The sequence below is a fragment of the Spathaspora passalidarum genome, assembly GCF_000223485.1.
Source record: "Spathaspora passalidarum NRRL Y-27907 unplaced genomic scaffold SPAPAscaffold_3, whole genome shotgun sequence".
In the NCBI taxonomy this organism is placed as follows: domain Eukaryota; kingdom Fungi; phylum Ascomycota; class Pichiomycetes; order Serinales; family Debaryomycetaceae; genus Spathaspora; species Spathaspora passalidarum.
Window position 1 is genome coordinate 1,449,963 of NW_006767427.1, and position 21,426 is coordinate 1,471,388.

A 21,426-nucleotide genomic window follows, 5' to 3' on the forward strand; every position below is an offset into this window, starting at 1 on the left:
GAAACACCGACTTTGCCATTAGGGCTGGTACTTGCAGGAGAGTTTAGTCAGGGGGTTAAATATGACGCCAGATTTCTTATTGTAGAAATAGAGCTGATTGTTGTAATCAACATATCTTTGACACATAAAAAACCGAGAAAATGTGCAACCTTGAAACACAAACCCGCAACAGCAAATAGAAAAGATTGTTTTTACCTGCATGAAGACGTTTAAATCTCATTATTAGTAAACGTGCGTTCTATTACTTTCTCCCTTGGGTCGTTTCCATTGTTTATTTTGTGATCTGCATTAAAGCAAATATTAAATTAACGCAAAAATTACTAGTACACATCCAAATTTATTCTGTGCAAACATCCACAAGACACATATATGTCCCATGCAACAACAAAATAAAAAGCTAAAGGGCAACTACATCTATACATCTGATGATTGTCATAGAAAAAGAATCCTAGAAATAAGATACCCACCCCTGCCAAAAATAGAAAATGACACAAATTTTAATATAGGCTGGGGAAAACAGGGTTACACAATTACACAATACCAGATGTGTACTTAATAGTTGCATTTCCGTTTTTATTGTTGCTGTCAAATGATCAAGCATGAACCATAATATCTTTTCAAGGAAAGAACACGAGAGAACCCACAACGGAATAAGATCCGCTTGGGCCGACTAGGCTAAAAATTACATTGTATCATGTTGGATGCATTAAAAACTGTGTCAGTGCTTGGCTACAACCGTAAGATTTATGCATGCTTGCTTAAAGGAAAGTTTAATTAACCGCAACACAAAAAAATAAATAAGCCAACAAATGATGTGTGGGTTAAATAATAAATTCGTTCGAATGCCCAGGAAGAACGAATCCGCCAACTTCCATCCCCGATAACCTCCCCTAACAATTACATATGTTACAAGAACAACCCTTTAACGAAACAGGGATGGCTTTGTTAAGCTGGGTACCACGGCGGACACCAAGGGGCTTGCAATGATTTGTTTTGGCATTGTGCCGTGGTTCGTAACTAGTTGATTGTCGGTTACGAATCTTAATCTAGAGCGAGATCGGTTTTTTTATTATCTTTTTGTTCCCCTTGGAATCATGTGTTATTCCTCAGCCAAGCCGCTCCCCCTAATACCACCGCCACTGCCAATGCCAATCCCGCTACCCTCCGCCTTTTCGAACAATTTTAATTAAATAAGTTTTCTCTGCAACAAACTCAATTGAACCTGCCACATAACAGAAAAGTTGCCGGAAAATATTGCCGACATGAGTAAACTAAGGTTGTATTTTATTACAGTTTATTCTTTGTTTCTTTTAGCTTTTTTGTAATTATTTTTTAATATATTATATGATTTTTTTATTTATTTTGGCATTTAGTTTTTTTTTCTTTTAATTAAATTTCCTATATGCACTTCTCGCAAAAAAAAAAAAAAGAGTTTCAACACACACCCACACACACACACAACAAACATAAAGAAGAATTACCACAAATAATAAAACCCAAACGGATAAATCCCCTCAGAATCCCGTTCCAACGAAAAACTATCAAAAAACTTTACTTTCTTTTTCAAAACCAACGCATACATACCGAAGTTCCTCCCCTGCTTCACTCGACAACTGTGATAAATCTTAGGCTGTTTCTTTCCATATACTCAACGTGCATACTATTCATATATTTATCTAGTACCGTCACTGAACTTCCGTTTAGCAACAACAAAAAACTGCTGTCTACCCCAAAAAATAATCCTAATTAAATCTAGGCGCTTGAAAACAACACCAAAAAGAAAACCCGTTGTGCACAATCTTTTTTTTTTCTTGAGTTGAAACTGAGTTAAGTTTGAGAAAATAAAAAAAGGCATTCATATTTAAAATACACACAGTTTTCCATCGACCAAAACACACTATTCATCCCCTAGACTCCATCACAGACAGGGCATACATCCAACTTTCCGAATCCGATAGCCACTGCACGGACTAAGCAACACTAACTTTTGCAACACCCCCCTCCTCAAAGACAGTTGCCCGCCCAAGTTTACATAACCACGACACCACTTTATAGAAATTTTACCAAGCATAGTTGGCTGGTCTATCCTTTTGCAAAAATTTAAAGAGCTGGATAACTCTTTCTTTTACTCCCTTTTGGATAATCCAAACACACGTAATACTACTCAAAGTTGTCAAGATCAGTAACCATGTTTAAGAAGCCAGAACAGTACCATTACCCTGGAGGTCCGGAGGTACATCAACAACCCCAACCACAGGGAGCTCCACCGATCTCTGTGACAGGTCCTCCTCAATTCCAACAACAGCAACCTGACGTACATCATTACCCTCATCCTTCTCAAATACATACGTTGCCTCCTTTAGGAATACAGAGACAAATGCAAGTGATGCCTGCTGGAATACCAGGAAAACCAATAATGACGGCAAACCCTGGCATGCATCCTCAGTATCAGCAGCAACAACAGCAACCACACCCACACCCACATCATGCTCAAGTTCAGTTACACATGAATGGAATAGTTTCTTCCAACGGTAATGTTTCAGGAACAGTGCCATCTCGAAGAGGACCTTGGTCACCTATGGAAGATAAGAAATTATTGGAACTAATTACTATATTTGGTCCAACAAATTGGGTTAGGATTTCCAACAATTTATTAACTCGTACTCCTAAACAATGTCGTGAACGTTATCATCAAAATTTGAAACCTTCATTGAATAGATCTCCTATAACTGTAGAAGAAGGAGAATTGATTGAAAGCTTAGTTGCCAAGTATGGTAAGAAATGGGCAGAAATTTCCCGTCATTTGAATGGAAGATCTGATAATGCCATCAAGAATTGGTGGAATGGAGGTGCAAACCGTAGAAGAAGAGCCAGTTTGGCCACAGTCTCTTCTAATGACAATGTTTCTAATGACCCTAGTGCAAAGAGGAATAATTCTATAAGTGCAGCACCAAATGGGTATTCTGAAGTTAAGCCCGGAGCTGCTATGTTGCCACCACCTCCAACTGCACCAGTTACTTCTTCAACCACGTCTACAAGCACTGCTAACAGCACTGCACCAACTTCTGCTGGTTCCACCACTGGTGTTAGTCCTTCTTCGTCAGAAGCAACGTTGTCAGCTGTTACAGCAGCAACTACTATTACCACCACCACCACCAATACTTCAGGATCAACTTCTGCCGATTCAAATAGACATACACAACTTCCACAAATTTCCTTCAATACATCAATGTTTGGTAAACCATCTTTAGATAAGAATGGCTCAAGAACGTCACCACCACCACATATTCAAGGACCAGGATTGAGATCTGCCAGTTTTGATATGAATTCAACCACATTACCTCCCATAAATCAAAGTAACAAGCGTAGATTAATTGAAGATCAATTCAATAGAAGACATTCATTAGCAAATCCACTTTTACCCCTCCCAACACCATCAGGAACCGTCTACCCTAATTCATCCCATCCGAACTTGTTAAGTTCCTACACTACTAATCCGAATGGAAATGTTTCACCATCATATTACGGGTCACCATTATTACTAAGTAATAATGCTTCACGAAATAATTCCATTTCACATTTTGAATTGTTGAATAATTCCACTTGCAGCTCCTCCAGAAGATCAAGTTCAATTGCCCCTGATTTCTTCCCTAACCCGTTAAACAAGGACTCTACAAACCACAAGAGAAACTTGTCACAGAATTCCTTGTTCAATTCTCCATCAATGGCTCCACTCACAAGATCACTGATTTCTTCAAATGTCAGGTCCGAAGACCGTTCCAATAGCAACACATCAATTAATGAAACTGTAAAGGAAGATGAAGAAGAGATGCTCCCTAGAGACGAAATTAAGCAGCAAGACCTGACTGACAAAGATACTCAAATGGATCAAGATGAAGAAACACTTTCTGCCCCTAGAGCGAAAATCAAGATGTCTGTTTCTTCGTTGCTTGATTAGTATGGATGTGTTGGTGTTATATGGACAATTGATTGACTTTTACTTACCATGTTGTATTAATATCTACCCTCTTAATGTAATTTAGCTGGTGATTAGTTTGGTTGCCAAATTTTTTTTACCACCAAATAACTAAACAAAAAAAAACAATAAGTTTTGGTCGTTTTATTTACTGGTTAATTTTTATATTACGCCTTTTTTTGATGTTGTCATTTGTTTTACTTATTTAAAAAACACCCAAGCACTCGGTGCTTCTTTTCAATTCATGTTGAATTTGTTTACAATTGTTGATTTTATATAGAGTTTATAAACTTTTTGGTTTTATTATTGACTAATATATCAAAAATTGTCTATTGCAGCAAGGATGTAAGTTTAGCCTGGATTTCCGTTGTCTCTCCCACATTTTAATCTCCGCCCTACACTGTGCGCGCGCACAGCGGCGACCATATAAAAAGGACAGGTTAATCAGGGAAAAGAGACAAAGTTTAGATAACCAATCCAATTAGTTGAAACATAGTTCCAGATGGCATTATCTGCAAGTGACCAGAAGGCAATCCTTCAAAGCTGTATATCCAGCATCAATCATGAATCAAACCTCATGAAGCAAAGCCTCAATGACCACAAACTCCTTCCTGCGTTAAAACACTGTTCAAACTTTCTCAATGAATTACGGACCAATTCGTTATCTCCTAAACAATACTACGAGATATACATGTTAATATTTGATTCATTAGAGATTTTATCAACGTACTTGTTGAATAGTCACAATTCTAAACAGAACAAATTGATGAAAGCTAAAACTTCCGAAGAAACCCAGACTCCATTTTTAGCGGATTTATATGAAATTGTTCAGTATTCTGGAAACATTATCCCCCGATTATACTTGATGATTGTTATAGGCACAACATACATGTCAACAAAGGGAGCTCCAAGTAAGGAACTTATGAAGGATATGATCGAGATGTGTCATGGGGTTCAACATCCTATCCGTGGGTTGTTTCTTCGGTATTATTTATCACAAAGAATCAAGAACTTATTACCATTTTCTACAGCTGCTGATTTTCATGATACAGTAGAGTTTTTGATTGCTAATTTCATAGAAATGAACAAACTTTGGGTAAGATTGCAACACCAAGGACATTCCCTGGAACGAGAATTACGATACCAGGAACGGAAAGAATTGAAGATTCTTGTAGGTTCCAATTTGGTCAGATTATCCCAAATCATTGATGATTATAAAGGTGATGAAGATGAGCATTATTCCAGCACTCAGTTTTATCACGACAAGGTGTTCCCAACCATCACCGAGCAAATTATTCAATGTCGTGACCATTTGGCCCAAAGTTACTTGATTGATGTATTGATCCAGATATTTCCTGATGATTTCCACTTTGCCACCTTGGATGAATTATTAAATGACGTATTCCTTAATCTTAATGCAACAATGAAGAAAAGTGAGTTAGTGGCAACCTTGATTGAAAGATTTATTTCATACAAGAACTATGTTGTTGATTTATCAGAAGATAAAGGAAAAGCAAATACTTCCAACGATGTTGAAAAATTGTTTGGAAGATTTTGGGCATTTTATCTTAAGTTGAATAAGCAAGAACCAGAATTACCAGCCGAAGAGCATTCCATGCTTCTACAATCATTCATTAGCCTTTCACTTACATTTGATCCAGATAATTTTGAAAACTTAGATGTGGTTTATAAATATGCCACTAACGAATTGACTAATCAAGAGAATACAAGCCAAGAACAGGAGGAGATGTGGGTACAATTGTTATCCACTCCAATTCGTCATTTCACCTCCATAAAAACATTGTTCAAACTTGAATTCTTTCACGAATTTTATTTGAAATTGAACAAAGAATTCCAAAGAAAGATTTCCTTGGCGATTGTAGACAAGACATTATCCGTTGAAAACGAAGGAAATATTAGAGAACCTGAATATCTCTCAAACACGCCAGAAATCGATGGTATTTTCAAGTACCTTTTGGTTTTGATCAAGGACAAACCTGTGAAAGTAAATACTGCAACTGATTTGGGTGTCATGAAAACCATCAAGATTAATAACGGGGAAAAACAAATTACCCCAGAATTTATCGAAACTCAGGAGAAGATTTGTAAGATTATACATTTGGTGGAAATCCCAGATGATCCGTTAAAAACAATTTCGCAGTTGATGTACATTCGTAAGAAGTATTTGAACAAAGAAGTGGGAAATCTCATATTTACCTACCCTACATTGATTTCAAGAATTCTTTTTAAGCTAAAGTTGGTTGGATATGTAAATCTTGAACAAAAGAAACGGGGCCAAAATGATGATTCATTGGACTTATTGATCACGTCTAACTTCAAAAATTTATCAGTAATAATTGATGAATTATACCAACACCATCAAGAATACTCAGCAGATGTCATTCTTAACATTTACTTGAATGTGGCTACCGTGGCTGATCAACTTCGTCAGGAGTCAATTTGTTACGAATTATTCACTCAATGTTTTGTGGTGTATGAGGAGAATCTTATCCTTAATTCCCATCAATATAAATACTATACACATATGAGTCCTCATGATGTACTTGGAGGATCATTGGCATACCAATCAGTGGTTGCAATTGCTAATGTACTCACCAAGACCCGATTCTTCACCAAGGAGAACTATGAGAATTTGATTACAAAAGTAACATTGTACGGTTCGAAGTTGTTAAAAAAGCAGGATCAATGTCGTAGTGTATATTATTGTGCTCATTTATGGTGGTGGAGTGAAACATTGTTGCCACCAGGCGAGAAAACAGCTACCATTGAATCCTCCAGTAAGGATAGGAAACAAGAAAAGGAGGAAACAGAAGACAAGCAAGAGCACTCAGATCCAGAGAAAGCTGCTCATGAAGACGATGAAGAAGTTTTGCTCTATCGTGATGGTAAACGAGTATTAGAATGTCTTCAAAAGTCACTTCGAGTTGCTGATTCATGTATGGATCCATACCTTTCACTCAAACTTTTTATTGAGATTCTTGGACGTTGCCTTATTTTTAATATCTATGGTAATGGTTATGTCGATGCCCGGTATATTAATGGATTGATTGATTTAATCAAGACCAACATCGAGAACTTGAAAGATGATGAGCAAGAAGGAGGAGGAGAAGAAGAAGAAGAAGAAGAACAAGAAGATAAGGACACCAAAGAGGATGATGAAGAGGAGGAAGAAGAAAAGGAAGCCGTATTGTTTAAACAGAGCCAGAAAGTATTTGAACGCACCTTAAACTACATTTCTGAACAGCAAGAGACAGAAGGAAGATTTGAAGGGATTATTGTATGAAATTTATATAATGGTCGTATATAATAGAATTATTGTTTAAGTAGAGCTGTGTTTTCTATTAAAAAAAAATAAACAAACGTTGACGTATTATCCTCTTATAGCAAGAGGACAAGGAAAACTAACCATAAAAGCTTATTTAGAATTTTCTGTCAATAATCCTGTCATAATAGAAATGAGAAATCCTCATAAGAAAATAATCTTTGTAAAGAGGGATATAGTTTGTCGTCAAGTTCTAGCTACTAGTTACTCTCCACGTTTCTCTTACAGCGAAACGCTTATTGTCCTTTTGCGAAAATAGTCTAGGGCCGAAATCCGACAATCGCCACAATAATCAATAATAACGTTCCTTGGTCTCCACACGACCTTGTTTTGTATCATTCCAAATAACGCAGCCCAAAAAAAAATCCCTCTTTTATTTTACAGCCACCCCCCTGAAAGTTATATAAAAGACCCACCTGTTTTCTTTTCAATATTGCATTTTTCTTTATAATAAAGGTTGGTGTTTATCATCATGAGTCATCGTGCTAGAGATTATTCTATCTGGAATATGCTACACTATGGCAGAGCACCCGATGCGGAGCTCGAATCGGAAACGCAACCAGAGACATCCACAACAACCACAATTCGCTATAGCGAAGACAAAGAAGATATACCACCACAATATATCGAGGAAAAAGAAGGATTATTAAATGAATACAAAGATGAAAAATCAGGATATACTTCTGCTGTCCAAGATTTGGAAAAGGGCGAACCATCCAAACCTAGAAACACACCTACACAGGAAAAGCGTGGTCAGATTTTGATTGTGTTGCTTTTGCTCTTTGTTGGTAGCTGGTTGGTCAAGTCTGGTGCTAATTTTGGCCTAGCTGTAAATCAGTGGTTACATGAAAAACAAACCGAGATAATCTTTCCCCATCAATTTATTAGCCAAGCAAACAAAAACGTATTCAGTATTGCTGACACAGGCTCATACTCTGGTCCTAAACATATAATTGAAGTTTCCAATCCTAATATCCCTCCAAAACACTATGGATCGTCAGTTCATTCTGCAGTGTTGATTGAACATACTTTTGGGCATTCATGGGGCTCACCTGCTATTCAAAAGTTTACTCCTCCGGATGTTGATTACGATCGCGTTGTTCTTACCCTTCACACTGAAGTCGAAGGGGTACAATATGATAGACTTGCTAATTTGTTTGTTAATGGCGTACAAATATGGCGTACATCTACTATTGAACCCGGTGGAAGAAAAGTTGAAAGTGATTTCAAGAAGGACGTCTCCACCTACTTGAACTTATTTAAGTCTGAAGCAGATGTCATGTTCCAATTGGATAACATTTTAACTCCTGGATTGACTGGTGAATTCAAGATTTTGTTCACTGTTGATTTGTACAAGAGTAAAAAATGGAAGAGAAGACACAGAGGAGATCATGACCATGATCATGACCATGACCACGACCACGACCATGACCACGACCATGACCATGATCATGACCACGACCATGACAGTGATGAAGATAAACCTAAACATGTAGAAATTACAGAAGGCAAAAACGTTAATGAGCATGATAAACAAAAGAGACACTATAAGCATGGAAAGCACGGCAAACACGGCAAACACGGCAAACACGGCAAGCATGAAGGAGATGAGCTCCAAGAATTCAAGAAACACGGAATGTATGGTATGCACGCAATGTCTGGTATGCGCGCAATGCATGCTACAAATGAAATGCTTGCTTTTAAGGATAAACCACACCACGGAGATAAAAAGTGGAGAAAGTTCGCAAAAGAACGTCATTTATTCTCTATCAAAAAGCCAGCTGATGCCATCTACCCATTGACCGTCAATGAAGACTCCAAAGTCCCACCAGTACTTTACATTCCTAATGATAAGCTCCGTGTAAACTTGCCAAGTGTACCTAAGAATACCACTCGTCTTGTTCTCTCCATTTTCACTTCTGGAAATGCCGCTGAAGAATTTTGGTATACAAATGTTTTAGATAAGTACCGTGATAAATTCCAAGACCATGGTAATCAATTCATTGGTCGTGGACCAATTCGTGTTGTGAATGTCTTTTTTAATGGTGAGAAGATTGCTGTCCAGACTCCACAACCTGTTATTTTCACTGGTGGAATATCACCTGCTTTGTGGTCACCGGTGGTTTCAATCGATGCATTCGACGTACCTTCTATTGATGTAGATGTTACTGGTTTGTTACCATTGTTGTGGGAAAGTGACAAGGAGAAATTTTTGGAGATTGAGATTAGTAATGGTTTAGGTGAAACTGGTCACGATGATTCAGCTAATGTTAACACAAATTGGATTACCACTGCTAATTTGTTGGGATTCCAAAGTAAACATGTTGTTGATGCCAATGGTGAAGTGCAAAATATTGACCATTCCAGCAGGGCTCATGTGGTTGCTGCATCTATTCCATTCACCCATTCTTATCAACAGATTATTTCTTCTACATTTAAAGCGCAGTTGATTAGTAAGTTGAGCTTCATCTTGAAGAATGGTACATCATTGAATACTACCATTAGTTCATACACTCAGGCTAAAGTCGATAATGTCCAAAGTTATTTGCATTATGGAAATACTCAGCGTTTGGTTCACTCGGGTGCTTCTCAAAAGTCCGTGCTTATTCAAAACGATGATATTCCACTTTCTGATGTGAATGATGTTGATGATGACAGTAAGCACGGGCATAAACATAAGTTGCCTTCAAATACTATTCATTCAGTTAATGTCACCCAACTCTACCCTCTCGTTCTTTCATTGAATGAAAAGAAACGTGAAAGTCAGCCAGACAATTCATTTGAGTTGGAATTTGACGTTAAGATTGTGCAAGCCAAGGCAGTTGATGTTGCATTCCATGGACACAAAGTTCTCAATGCCACAATTGGACAAAATGGTACCTCGACATATGTATTAAGCTCTAAGGGTAACCATGGATTTGGTAGTTTGAGAACTACGTTGCAAGCTACTTATGGTCCTCAAAAGTTTGCTCACAATTACAAGAGAGTAGTTGATACCGCAAATGGTACCATTGTTTCAGATGAAACAGAAAATTTTATCGACAAGAGCTTAGATGATCAAGAAGTTAGTGTTGAACAAAAAATTATGAATGTGCTTTTGGAAGAAGTTGAACACCAGAGACATTTGATTAGAAACATCTTACGTTGTCTCAGAGAAAATATTCCAGATTGGCCATTTAAACACCGTGGATGTCGTGCAAAACTGGGGGTGAGAAAATGGATAAGTAAGACCTTGTTTAAATTGGATCGTTATGTCAAGGGAGTCAAAGTGGACCATAGTTTCAAAGTTCAAGAAAAGAGGATTAAGCACAATTTCAGCGCAATGCGCTGTCGTGATTAGTTAAACGCATTTCTAATTTTATTATTTCTGTTTGTGTATAGTACATATGTTTTAAAGTGAAAGGAATTTTTTTTTAACCGAAGCCTGCCCATTCAATAGAGTAAGCAGTGATTGTAGGATCGGAAAACAATTCATTAGCAACGTCTAAACCGACAGAGGATTGCTCTTTGGCATGACTGGACTCCATAATAATCATATTCTTTTTGACACCAGTTGCCAACCGGCCACCCACAATGATTTCATTAATATCTACGAAATCAAACTTGATGATGGAATATGAATGATAGCGCAATGGGTCGCCAGGATATATAACCAAGTCTCCTCCAAACTTTAAACCAGGACTTATAAAGTATCCCTCATTTTTCAAGTGCTTGAACTTGTGATAATTGGATATAAGTTGTGGAATAGTAGTTTTGCAGTTTGGAGAACTCAAATATTTATCAATATAAGATTGCAAGGTCACCTTGCATTGGTCGATTAATTCCCAATCATCCTCCTCTCCATAGTCATTCGTGGTGATCAAAAAGTCAGGTTTAGTATCGGCCTTTTTCTTATCGAGGGAAATCAAGTTCTTATTCTTGTAGTCTCCATTCATCGCATCTTTCTTTAAATTACAATATTTGAGCCAGTCCACAAGCACACATACATCTTGTTCAAATAGCCATATGACTTCCCAAACCATCAACTTCAAAGGAACAGAGAGGAACACATTTTGCTGGGGATACTGGGCAAGTGTTCCTATTAAGACTCCTAGAATACCATACTCATCTCGTAATCGTCTTATAGCGGTAGTGTTGAAAATTAGAACTTCGGGATTAGCTGAATCTATTAGTGGGAGCACAATTGGTTTACTTGCAGCTAGCTCATTCTCTGACATCAGGTGTGATATGTTAGGAAAGTTGATTTAGAAATAGTGATGACTTTTCAAAAAAACTTGATTTGAATTTTAACCGCATACTATAATCAACGCGCAATATCGAATTTTAACGAAACCACAGGTATCGATGATAAGAGAAATTGTGCTAGGAACAGAGCTGCAGGATCTCTACTTATAGGTCTTAACGAGGATTATTAAATCGTTATTAACATTAAACTATATTCTATAACTTGACTACTCTGTAACTAAAATACATTTTGGGCCATCACTCGTTTAAGCTATAATCATCATCACCATGGTCCTGACTCGACCTATACTTATCCTTATTTTCGATAATATGCTTGGAATCAATCTTGTTACTAATCCCCATCAAAGCCTTTGATAATGCTTCTGTTGTACCAATCATTGGTCTTATCAAAATAATAGGCGAGTTCCGAATTACAGAAGCAACCGACTCCTGAAATGAGTCAGATTCATTCAATTGGTTCTTCAAAGTTATCAATTGATTTCTAGTGACTTTCAAATTGCGCCCGATCGATTTATACGCCAATTTAAGCCCTTGCTGAATGTTTTCTGGCTGATTTGAATACAAACTAACCAATTTCTCTTCTAAATCCTCTTCATCTGCGTCATCATAAGCATATACATCATATTCTTCAGCTTCCTCTTCTTCATCTGGTTCACAGTTAAGCTCATCATATTCCAGTATTAAATCGTCTTCAAATTTCTTCTTGGATTTAGATTTCTTCTTCTTTGGGTTTTCTGAAGGAGCCAATAAAAAGATCGATTTACTTAATAGTTCCTTATCAATTCCATGTTCTTCATCTTCTTCATCTAAATCAAGATATGAATAAAGCTTTCTACTGTCGAGATGATGATCCTTATTCACGCGATTAGCACGATGACTCAAAATTTCTGAACTAAGAAGTAGATTCTTAGGCGCAGCCTTGTACTCTTCCACATGATCATAATCCCCAAAAGATTCATCCTCTGAAACACTACTCTTTCTTCTTCTAGTTGGTATTCTTGCCGCATTTCCTTCCCCACCTAACATTTCTTCCCCTTGTTCCAACAAAACTTGCGTTCCCAGAGCTAATTTTACACCCAAATTTAACAACTCATAACCAGTAGTCTTGGCAAAGGATTGGGTTCCTTTTTGGAGACTTCTCCACACCCTTCCATCCTTCTTATATTCAGCTATGGGTATAGCAATCAAATCCTTAAATCCAGAACCGATGTTAACCGCTGATCTTAAGGGTGCTAACCCGGAGATTATTCCTAGAACCTGACTCAGTTGAAATACAGGTTGATAAGCTTTAGCTAACCCTAATCCAACCTTTGGCATTCCAAGTAGTCCATACAATTTCACCTTAGATAAAGTAATTGATGACCCATCTAATATGAAAAAATTAGCCAATTCAGCATGTTTTCCTGAACGAAGACCAACATAATCTACTTTCTTGGGTTTATAATCAAGCTTCACTTTGAGAGGATTTATCAGAAAACGTTGAATATATGGAATCTCATCCACAGGTAAATCAAACCTCTTGTCTTTAAATTCAAGGAAACGGACCAAGAAATCAAGCGTGTCTTGATCAACATGTAACCTTAATGGAAGTGCTGAAATATGCATAATCATTTCACTAGAGACCATATATGGATCTGGTCTAACATTCAGAATTGAGATACGTACCATACTAGTACCTATCTCTCTTTCCCCAAGACTATTCATATAAGTCAAGAATTTATTCCAGGTGGAAGAAGGAACATTGTCATAGACATCCACAGTTCCCAATCTAACTTCTATAGAACTCAACATTTCATGGGTCATATTTGGATCAGTTTTGTCTAGTCTGGGATCCCTGGTAGAGAAAACATCAACATTTACCTCAATATTCTTTAAATCAACATAAACCTTGTGGGCAGTAGATCTTCTTAATCTCAAATTCTTGTAATTTTTCCCAACCGAATTAGCTTCAACTTTCTTTTGTTCTTCAGGACCGATTTCCTCTTGGGGCATAATGGTACTATTTATTGCCTCGGCCACATCAGAAGGTTTGGCTCGACGCGGATATGCAACATGTATGGACTGAAATAAGGTTTCTTCATACACACTTTCATCTTCTTCGGAAATGCTATCCTTAACATCGAATTTAACAACGGGTGGTGATTTAGAACCCTTTACATCTGGACTATCATTTTTTTTCGTCTTCTTGTTACCCTCCTTAACCCGAGTTTCAAAACGTTTTAAGCTTGCCCGGATTGCTTTCCTTGTATCCTTCCAATCATATCCATCATGAAGAAATATCCTTGTCTTTGAAAGATTTACATTGACCTTCACAGGATTCACAATATAGCCTGACAATGAGCCTGCCGTGTTCTTTTCAAAATGATCTTCTTCAAAAACCAAGCTTGAAGTTGCTTGTGAGTCTTCGTCATTGATTTCATCATGAATACTCAACTTAGACAAAGAACCATCCAAATCCGAGAAATATGTATTATCTAACCCCTCAGTCAAGTTAACCTCTTTTCCAAGTTCAACCTTCATTCTATCTTTATCAGTGAAATCAAGCGGGAGTTTCAAATCGTTAATCAACTGAAGTATGACATTGGTGGAGTCAGCACACAAGTCAACTTGGTGCTCATCCGAATTGATCTTGACATCCACAAGGGATACATTGTCATGAATTCCAAGTCGTTCATTGCGAGTCTTAATTTCTTCAATGTCAGTATTAAATGTAATACCCACATGTGCTAAATTAACTCTCCCAAACTGGATATACCCAAGGGATAAATAATGATCTACGGGAGATACATATGATAGTGGAAATTTCAATCCCTTCTCTTTTTTAGGTTCAGCTTTAGCCTCATTCTTGATATCATCAATCAAAAACCCCGAAATATTCCGGAACGAGCATTTGATATAGAACTGGTTAACTCCCACTGCAAAATCAGAATTGCCTTTCTCCACAAATATATAGGCTTTACAATTCAATCTTCCAGGGGAAAGACCAACCACACAATCATACAAGGTATACCTAATATCAAACTTCATCAGTGTGGATGATTTCGTGTTGGGAGTTACCTTTTCAATAATTTCTTCTTCAACTGTATCAATAAACGATTCATCATTCAAAAGAGTTAACCACTTTGTGTAATATTCAACGAGGAGATTACGAATGGTAATTTCAATTGTGCTGGACTTTTCTCCTGACTTCTTGGCTCGTAATAGAATCACAGGAAATTCAAATTGATCAATGGGGTTATCCATGTATTGATAAACAAAATTATCATATCCACCCTTGTCATCCTTCCTTATCACTTTTAAATAATAGATATAGCCAAGTAGGTCATGTTTAAACTGATATAACGAAACATCAATTATCTTTACATTCAAATCTCCAAACTTTGGAAGAATCTGAGTTAAGTTCACATCTATTTCTTTAATGGTCACGCAGAACTTGGCAAGGTTGATTCGGTTCGTGTGCAAAAATGCAGGGCTCATCCCATTAGCACCGGAATTTCCAAAACCTGGCCCGATTCGTTTAGAAATCCCCCTTTTAGAGTACAATGAAGCACCCATGAAAAGTGAATTTTCCAATTTTCCATTCTCATTACTACCTGTCGGTTTCTCATCTAAAACAGAATTCTGCAAGGAGTTCGATTGAACTGATGATAATTCTCCAAATCTTGTAATAAAACTAGAAACTCTTTCTCCAATGAATTTTAAATCTTTCAATGGAATCGTACAACTAACCTTTTGAATCAAGAGTGTTAGATTCGAACTCATAGAAGCCGATCTAGGCAAGGCATTGCTGTTACTAGGAGAGGAGCTTGGGTGGAGATAGGCTTTAAACTCATGGATTTTCGTGATTAATGATATTTCATTCAAGGTAACAATGGCTTCTTTGAATGTATTATCTTCACTAATAGTATTCAACAAAATTTTGGAAATTGTTAATTGATCTTGTAATAGATTGTACTTTATTGGAAATATAATCAATTGTAATTTCAACTCTGCATCAATAGTAGTGGTTATAAATATTGACGCTGTTTGAATAATCAACTGATCTTTGGACTTTGGTTCAGCATTTCTGGATTCTCTAGATGCTGTACTCTTATTCTGAAGATTGATATTATCAATTGTGGTCTTTAATATATTAAACTCATCATGTATGGTAGTTAGAGCCACTGCAAAGTTTGAAAGGATTAGTAAACTTTGAAGGTCAAATTGGAAATGGCCTGTTTTTGCACAAAGGAAGGTTGTCTCGAGACTAATCAGCTTTTCATCAGCTTTTTTGAAAACTTCAAACCTAATATCAGCCTTTGGTGGTGGGTTGGAGGTATTTGTGGAAGCATTTGATGATATACTTACTGGTGTCCCAGGTCGAGCTATGTTGGTAGAACTAGTTTCCAACTTAACTGGAGATTCAAAATAAAATACATCAAAGATTTCTCCATTACTCTTTCTGATAATCTTGAATACTTCCACGCCTCCGTACAATAAAAGCTCGTTCTTTTGTTTGATATTGATATTATGAAGGACAATATTTATTCCATTAGGACTTTCAAATTCGCCATCTTCTCGTAATGCCGAAGAAGTGCTTATTACAAAGTCATTAATCTTAAGTCTTCTAAAGAATGGTTCATCGGTCATTTTCTCACTAGATTGCTTGTCAGTGTCTTCCTCGTCATCGCTATCTTCATCATCATCATCATACTTGGGAGTAGATTTCATCTTATTCTTTCTTCTGTTCTGGTAATGCTTGATCTTTAAACTTCTAGTTATGCCTTGGAATATTGATATTATGGTTGGGGTCAATGGAGTAAAAGCCAAAGTCATACTGCCCACCAATACTTCCAAGTTAGAAATAACTGACAACCCCTCAAATTCAGCCGTGAAATGGTCCATGTGAAATACAATTGGTGGGGAGTCATTGGCAGCTTCAGCTTCAGCTTTATTATCTATTTCCTCTGGATTGGTTGACATATTTGATTTTTCAAATGATTTGGAAGTAGCACTCATATACATGGTACTAGCATCTTCGTGCGTGAAAACCATACTATCCATCAATGATTCTTCACCATAATCGTTATCATTATCATTTTCATTTTCAACTTCATCTTCCTTTTCTTCTTGGTTTGGAACAGACTGATTAGCGGTTGCCAGTTCTCCAGGGTTCACATGTGGTTTCAAGACTTTCAATCGTACGCCTGAAACTTGTACATTCCTAATTCCATTGATAGTGCTGAACGATACTTGATCTACTTCAAGTAATAAGTCGGTCAACTCCGAAACAATCTTTATATGCATATTGGTAACTTTGACAGAAATTCTCAGGAGTGCAATCTCAACCGCCCGTTGGACAACTCCACCCAATGTTGATTGCTTGTTAGAACCAGATGATATTGAATTAGACCTGCTTTTCGCATCACTGTTATCCTTATTTTCCTGGTCACTTTCTTGCTTGTCCTCTTCATGTTCTAGTTCATCCAACATAATCGTGTTGGCTAAATCCGCAGTGCTTTGTGCCAACAGGAACTGGACATGACTCGCTATATCTTCCTCAATATCAAAATCAGGCGATACTACAATCTCCACATCTTTGGCATCTAAAGTGACACCACCACCCAACCCTCCAACGCCTCCTCCAGCTGTCAGCGCGCTTAATTCAAGTGTGCCCACTAGACCATGTCGTAAATTGCAGCCGGGCAACTTACCTACTTTTTCAGGATCTATGGATATATCCCTTAGGACCACTGTGTTTAAGGAAACTTCTTCAAGGTTGGGTAGATCAATCTCAGAAAAAAGTGATATTTGCTGGAGAAGATATAGAAGGAGACGTTTTTGGATATTCTGAGGTATCCATTGGGGACTCATTGGTCATGCAAAACTAATAGTGTATGATATATTGTGGTGAGGGGGCAGATGATTTTATGTTTGTGATTTGTAATTGTCAGGTGGTTGTCTGGAGTTTGAAATGAGACAGCTCTGTACAGGACGTGTATTCTTGCTAAATCTATAAATGCTATGCTTTTATTAAGTTATGCAGGTGGTTATAAAGCAATAGATCGATTTATTAAAGCTAGAAGACTGATAGTAATAGACGTGATTTGCCGTTGATCAGTCTTTGTGCAACGTAGGCGGCAGGTTTGTCTTGCTTTTCTTTAATCTTTCTTTTTCTGGCGCAGTTTGCACTTATCTCCTGCATATAAACACACCCCACCATTTTTCATTCTCTATGCTATCATTACTATACAACTGTAACATTACTAGTACACTTCTATACAGAAGTCCCAAAGGGAGTTGGTTTCCAGTTGTCGTGTAGTTCAAAAAAGTATAACTTTGGCTCTTCTTTCTTTTGCCGTTTTGGCGGTCCATTGTCATCTTCTAAGCTACGTTTAACCGTGGATACCGAGGAGCTTGCTGATAAAGGCACCGGAGTAGGCGATACAGATAAAGGAACATCTGTTCCTAAAATATCATCCAATGAAGGTGGTAGCTCGTATGAAGTTTTGGTATCTTGTAAATGCACCAAATGCTTTTTCCATGTTTCTAATTGTTGTCGTTTGTCATCTTTATAGAAATTCTTGTACTTTTTATTCGTTAGCACACTAATAATGGCCGATACCACCTTAATCATAGACGAGCATGCTATTTCCGAGGGTAAGTTCTCATATATCACATGTAGTTTTTCTATTATCAACTTCAACAAGGAAGCTCTATTGGTTACATTTAGTTCTTCAATGGTGTAATCCTGGGTATGTGGAGAAATTAGTGCTTCTTCGACAAAATAATTCAACCATTCCATCAATTGGATAACCTCATCGCATTGAGTTATCTCGCCATAGTGTAATTTTTGAAAAATTAAACTATCCACGTTTCGTTGTTTCCTGTCTCCAACTAGGATATCCATAATTGCAATCATAAATCTAACCTTGAACAAAAATCCCAACTCGTCAAACAACGGACGGTATAGTTTTATAATTAATGGGTTGAACTTGAGTTTCTTATCCTGAACACGGTCATGGCTGTATATGATAAAGTATTGGTGTACGAGAACCCTTGCTAGCACTACAGGATACACCAATCCCACTAGATTCAAACCCTGTCGCTTGGTATTAACAAATATCTTTAACTTTGACACACATTTACTGTATTTTGTAGCTGTTTCATTACTATTATCACCCAATCTATTCACCACATCCAAGTTTTGTTTCCGTAGTTTCTTGTATATTTTCAAGTTATTAACCACTTGAAACCTATCCAAGTCTGCTTTCACTTGACCCACTGTTTCGTTGACATAGAGTAATTCCGAATCAGTCAAACTTTTCTTTGCAATTATATCTTCTTCAAGCTCATCTCCATTGTCAGTAACATCTTCTTCAATAAGACACCAATAATGGTCATACAACCAGTTCAATGCCAGGGTACATGCAATTCGTAACATGGGTAAACTAGGTAACCCCTCGTGAGTAGCCATATGTCGTAACTCCACGAAAAAGCTTGGTAAATTCACCAGTTTTGCCAAATGATGTAAAGGGATGGCATAGTTGGACTGTTGAAATGGATCCAATAATCCATTGACAAATCGAATCAACGCCATTGAATACGATAGCTGGATAACAGAAGAGTCACTGGAGCCATTGTCGCTAAGATGAATAGATGTCAATAGCGAGGTAGCTTCTAGACCATGTGGAAGCCTTGCTCGGGACGACCATGCTTTAACTTTGTCAATAGCTCGCTGTCGGTTGTCCTTTTCAGGGGTAAAATTGTAGAACCAATCTTTGACAGTTTTGAGGTCATCCACGGACTTATACGCCACGATGACTGGGTTTTGATTCATAGTACTGAGTTGTTTTGGCTAGAACAAGGACTTATTGTTGCAATTTGAAAATTTCTTATTTTTTTTTTTTCAGTCAAATCTGAAAGTGTTGTAAATTGACAGCCTTATATTAAAAACTACAGTACTGATAGACATGTCACGTTAAACAAGATACAAACTATCTTGCCAAGTTCACAGAGTTAGATGTAAGGTTAGAGGATGCAAATGAGCTTATACTCCCAATAGTTATCTTACTAGACAAAATAGAAACTCTTTGCAGGAAAAGCAAAGTTATCAAAAATATGTCTATTTTGCGAAAAACAGTAGCACTGTTATAATATCACATACATCTATGTGAGATGAGAATCTGGTGGTGGATATATCGGATATAGCACATGTCATACGACTTCTGTTACCCATCAAAGATCGCCCCACCACCGATGAGGAGAATTCTCGCGACTTTGGTGGGACAATTTTCACGTTTGTACCGCGGAAAAAAAATACCAGTACCGTTCAGACAACCCCACAAAACGAAAAAAGTCACAGTCCGTTCGTAATCAGGTGTCATTAAGATTTCGCTAACAACTAAAGTAATATATTTCAGTCATATCCAACCAAACGTCAAGGAATCCCATTAGCTTATTTTTTTTTCTTTCAAAAAGAACAAAAAGGTTTATTAACTTTTAGGTTGTGTTTTTTTTCTTTTTTGAATATCCTCGGCTAAAACCATGGCATACAACCTGTTAACATCAGCTCCAAATCCTATTCCTGACTTTGAAGAGGCTTTTCGAGTAATTAAAATCGATGATACTCATTACAAGGGAGCACATCCGCTTCGTCTCCCCGTCCGCGCTGGTCGTGGTGTCTATGGTGGTCATATGATATCACAATCACTCCTAGTTGCGATTGAATCTACCCGAGATCCTAGCACCAACAAAGTGTTTATTCCTGACTCATACCATTGTTTCTTTATCGGTGCTGGTAACGACAAGTATCCTGTGAGTTATACCGTCACTAAGATATATGACGACGAGTTTATAAGTAGAAGATATGTCCTTGCCCATCAAAACCATAAAAACAAGTTGAATTGTCTTGTGACGTTGCGGAAACCCGGCACCAGGGTTTTACACGATATTGATATCAGTGTTCCTGTTTCAAAGATTCAAAAGAAGTACCCAGACCCCGATAAGCTCCATCAAATCCAACATACTGATTTCGTGAGGAATGCCTATTCCAAAGAATTTATTGATTATCGAGAATGTCCCGAAGAAAACAACCAGTATGCCGCCGACAGATGGCTCACGGTGTTCTCTGGTCTTAAAAACCATCCTGAACCCGGAGCCGACCATGTATTTATCGTGGAACATTTACCCAATTCCAATAACGAGATTGACGCCGTAGAAAAATCCATTCTCCGTCCTCACGATACACAATCGTTCCGAGACCCCATGTTCAACTATGTTGGATTGGCCAATCTTAGTGATTCGGCATTTATTACTACTATGCCTCGAATCTTGCATCTACCTTGGGATCCAACGATTGAGAGAACGGGTACATACGACAGTTCGCGCGATGCCCTTTTGTTAATGAGGGCATCTTTAAATGTGTTGCATATTTTCCACTATAATGCCATGAGCTTAGACCATCACATTTATTTTCATAATGATGATTACGAACCCGATGACGAAAGTACGTTTGATGTATGTAAGGAATGGCTAACATTCACATATCAAATGAAGAGATTGCTGAACAGTAGATTGTTATGCCGGGGTTACTTCTTTAACAAACATGAGAAATGCGTGGCTACTGTGATACAAGAGGGATTGGCATTAGTGTATCCTGGAGTAGGTGACACTGTAGACCACTCAAAATTATAGTACTTCTTACATATTATGTAATAAAAATAGATATACCCTTTAGGTTACCTCGGTAAAAAAATAACAGATTTCACCCAACAGTAAGTTGTATATAATTATAATTTCATGATGATGATGGATTTCTCCACAGTGGCATTGCATGTGACAACATGCCGAGGTTTTTCCGTGGGAGGCTAACGGTTTTGTG

The 21,426-nt window shown here is 37.5% G+C and overlaps 7 protein-coding genes across 7 annotated transcripts; 4 read left to right on the forward strand and 3 right to left on the reverse strand. All coding sequences in view use genetic code 12, as the record gives it.

The window, feature by feature from the left end:
* Window positions 1–2,188: 2,188 nt before the first annotated feature.
* On the forward strand, window positions 2,189–4,314 carry SPAPADRAFT_71207 (uncharacterized protein; the record flags this gene model as incomplete). Its single annotated transcript, XM_007374805.1, has 2 exons — window positions 2,189–2,314; window positions 2,447–4,314. 2 exons carry the CDS (start codon window positions 2,189–2,191, stop codon window positions 3,956–3,958), a joined length of 1,638 nt encoding a protein of 545 aa, XP_007374867.1.
* Window positions 4,315–4,478: 164 nt separating this feature from the next.
* Window positions 4,479–7,280, forward strand: VPS35 (retromer subunit; the record flags this gene model as incomplete). Its single annotated transcript, XM_007374806.1, has 1 exon — window positions 4,479–7,280. The coding sequence occupies one exon, from the start codon at window positions 4,479–4,481 to the stop codon at window positions 7,278–7,280; it is 2,802 nt and encodes a 933-aa protein (XP_007374868.1).
* Window positions 7,281–7,764: 484 nt separating this feature from the next.
* Window positions 7,765–11,577, forward strand: PNG2 (Png2p; the record flags this gene model as incomplete). The annotated part of the gene is made up of 4 exons (XM_007374807.1): window positions 7,765–8,071; window positions 8,246–8,677; window positions 9,044–10,383; window positions 10,473–11,577. The coding sequence occupies 4 exons, from the start codon at window positions 7,792–7,794 to the stop codon at window positions 10,497–10,499; spliced, it is 2,079 nt and encodes a 692-aa protein (XP_007374869.1).
* SPAPADRAFT_60693 (tRNA splicing endonuclease subunit) lies at window positions 8,559–11,573 on the reverse strand (the record flags this gene model as incomplete). The annotated part of the gene is made up of 1 exon (XM_007374808.1): window positions 8,559–11,573. The coding sequence occupies one exon, from the start codon at window positions 11,534–11,536 to the stop codon at window positions 10,733–10,735; it is 804 nt and encodes a 267-aa protein (XP_007374870.1).
* Window positions 11,578–11,725: 148 nt separating the features above from the next.
* SPO72 (Spo72p) lies at window positions 11,726–17,417 on the reverse strand (the record flags this gene model as incomplete). The annotated part of the gene is made up of 1 exon (XM_007374809.1): window positions 11,726–17,417. One exon carries the CDS (start codon window positions 17,415–17,417, stop codon window positions 11,802–11,804), a length of 5,616 nt encoding a protein of 1,871 aa, XP_007374871.1.
* A 325-nt stretch (window positions 17,418–17,742) lies between these two features.
* LAS1 (rRNA-processing protein) lies at window positions 17,743–19,403 on the reverse strand (the record flags this gene model as incomplete). Its single annotated transcript, XM_007374810.1, has 1 exon — window positions 17,743–19,403. A coding segment is annotated over one exon (1,372 nt), but the record flags the coding sequence as incomplete, so codon positions are not given.
* A 501-nt stretch (window positions 19,404–19,904) lies between these two features.
* On the forward strand, window positions 19,905–21,289 carry SPAPADRAFT_60695 (uncharacterized protein; the record flags this gene model as incomplete). The annotated part of the gene is made up of 1 exon (XM_007374811.1): window positions 19,905–21,289. One exon carries the CDS (start codon window positions 20,091–20,093, stop codon window positions 21,237–21,239), a length of 1,149 nt encoding a protein of 382 aa, XP_007374873.1.
* Between the last annotated feature and the right edge of the window lie 137 nt (window positions 21,290–21,426).